The sequence below is a fragment of the Neophocaena asiaeorientalis genome, unplaced genomic scaffold (assembly GCF_003031525.2).
Source record: "Neophocaena asiaeorientalis asiaeorientalis breed wild unplaced genomic scaffold, Neophocaena_asiaeorientalis_V1.1 scaffold150, whole genome shotgun sequence".
In the NCBI taxonomy this organism is placed as follows: Eukaryota; Metazoa; Chordata; class Mammalia; order Artiodactyla; family Phocoenidae; genus Neophocaena; species Neophocaena asiaeorientalis.
In genome coordinates, this window is record NW_020176571.1 from 16393010 (window position 1) to 16395547 (window position 2538).

The 2538-nt window shown below is 38.5% G+C and overlaps 1 protein-coding gene across 1 annotated transcript in view; it reads right to left on the reverse strand.

Annotated features, from left to right (window-relative positions):
• Positions 1-2255, reverse strand: part of GYS2 (glycogen synthase 2) — a 57537-nt gene extending 55282 nt beyond the window's left edge. The window contains exon 1 of the mRNA XM_024733243.1: positions 1871-2255. Within this exon, the coding sequence (XP_024589011.1) occupies positions 1871-1988 (118 nt within the window). The 5' untranslated portion in view covers positions 1989-2255. The remainder of the gene's footprint in view (positions 1-1870) is intronic.
• Positions 2256-2538: the final 283 nt, after the last annotated feature.

The window sequence follows — 2538 nt, forward strand, 5'->3', positions numbered from 1 at the left end:
AAACCATGATAAATATTAAAGGTATGTTGGAAATGATATCAGTTTGGGTAAATCACTCTGTGGGTCCCATCTTGACAAGAAAATTCCCTTCCTCTTGCATGGGAAATGAAAGAAAATAAGTATCGAAGGCAACTTCGAGGTTGAAAAATAAATGTATTCATTCCTTCATGCAAAAGACAAAACCCATTGAGCATTTTCTATGCACCAGGCACTGTTCTAGGCCCTGAGAGCTGCATGCATAAAGTCAGGATACAAGATCTGTGGGATAAACAGTTTCACCGATGTGTACCCAGCACCGGGAGACAATGCCCCAGCAATGTTTGCTAGAAGGAAGGAGAGGGGCTCTGCTCAGGAGAACCCACACAGAGGTCTTCTGAACTGATTCTTGGTGCAAAAGAGTACCCCCCAGTTTTTTCCACCAATAAGCAATATCCTTGAGTTCCTGCTTACTCTGCAGAAAACAACCTCTATTTCAAGTCACAGTCTGGGATTTATATGTAGTAGAGATGGCTCTGTTCCCAGGAGCTTCGGGCATATTTAAGAACCTTGGACTGGAAAACGAACAGTAGGAACAGCTATTGTTATAATACTTCACACTTCCAAATTAAGGTTTCTGTCTCCTTTCCTTCCTCCTCACTAAACTACAGAGAGGAAGATTGTGATTTGTTCTCTGACATTCATTCCATGCATTTCTAAATAAGAAGAATTCATTTTTAATTTTTAGTTTATGATTTTATGAATTTTATGAATGCATACACATGAGAGCTTTGAGCATAAGGTAAAATTCAGATTCTAAATACAATTTCTCTGATTTTGAGGTTTTGCTGGCTCTGATTAGCTAAAAGGAAGAAGCAATGTATCACATTCGTGTTTATTTCAGATCCTTTAGACTACTGCAATAAACATGTCATAAAAAATAAAAACAAAAAAATAAATTTCAAAAAAATGAACATGTAATAGATCACATCACATGTTATCATGTCAGATCCTTTAAATTCCACAAGTTATCACTGCCTTACCCATCAATCTTTTGGCTTGGTTTTTCATGACCTTGAAGAACTCAACCTTCAGAACGGTTCCTTTTTCTTTACCAATATTCCTTCAGTATTAGTGGTAATAGTCTTGACACTTTTAAACTAGACAATATCAATCCACGAGGAATTGTTTTTTAATAATTTTACAGATACCTTTATCATAAAAATCATTTAGGTCACAGTTCTCTGCCTTGCCATCTCCAATCCAGCGTAAGTGATACTATACCTTATTAGGAAATTGTTTTAGATTTGGCAATTTGATTTCCTTTCTTATTTTATAATTTCTATGTTTATATAGTATTGAAGAAAAAATTACATGCATTCTTCTTAATAAGAGCTCAATATTATGTCTTCTGAACTGGTTCTAAGTTAAAACTTTAACTCCAAGCTAATCTTGAATTATTAGAAATGTTGTTAAATATTTCATATAATCACTAACGGAGTGTGGGGTTAAAGTTTCTAAGTGGCCAGGCACAGTTCTTCCTAAAATAAAGGACAAAAGTGTGCTTTTCTTTGCTGAGAAAAATCATAAGACCAGAAAGGTAAATATGAACTCTATATCCCTGTCTTGTCATAACACGGATTTCAAATTTTAATTTAAATGCACATTCTCTGGCCATGACTAATATTTTCAATTTTCTCTTCCTTCCACACATACACCAGTTTAAGGTTTCACGGCCTTTCATTTCAACTTTGTCGAAATAGACAAGGGTACACGTGATCTAAACATACTCCTCACTCACAGGCATTTCATTCTTACTAGAGAGCATTCTGTGAAACCCTAATCTACATTCTTCAGCAATCTGTCAAATAACCACCTCAGGGGCAGTACGAACCTTTATTGGTCACTTCCCAGGCGACTTCAAAGAGCAGTAAATCCTCCACAGGGAGTCCGGCTTCCCACTGGGGAAGCCCACCCAGGGATGTCACAGATAGGGATCGGCCTCGGAGCATTCTTCCTTCAGTTCTCTGGCACTTTTGAATCCCTCTTTCAATGAACTGTAATCCTAGGAGCGGTGCACGTTAGGGACTCAGAGGTTCAGAGCTGGTAGATCACAGGCTTTGGTAGCTTCTCATAGGAATAAACCAGCAGAAAGAAATCTCATGGCCTTCCCAGAGAATTTCCAATGGAAGGCAGAATTCTTGGCTCCTTTTACAGTCTTTCTGGGAAGGTCCAGTGAGGACACTATCTCCGATCAATATCTACCCAAACAACCCAGAGGAATCACAAGTAAAACCCTCCAGTTTGGGGCTTAGGTAAGCACCCCCCGGGATAATGGAATCTTCACAGGCTGATCATGACGTGAGTCCGGACATTTAGCCCTTGTCCTCTTGACCAAACTCCTAGACTCACACAGTCACCAGTACTTATTTCATCACTTCCAAAGTGATCCAGGAGTAGCAGTTCCCCTTATAAATTTTGCAGACCGTTGTACATTACACGTAGAATTGACTGGGGTGTATTTCTAAGCTCTAAATCCCTTTAGATTTCCTAAGTAAGTAT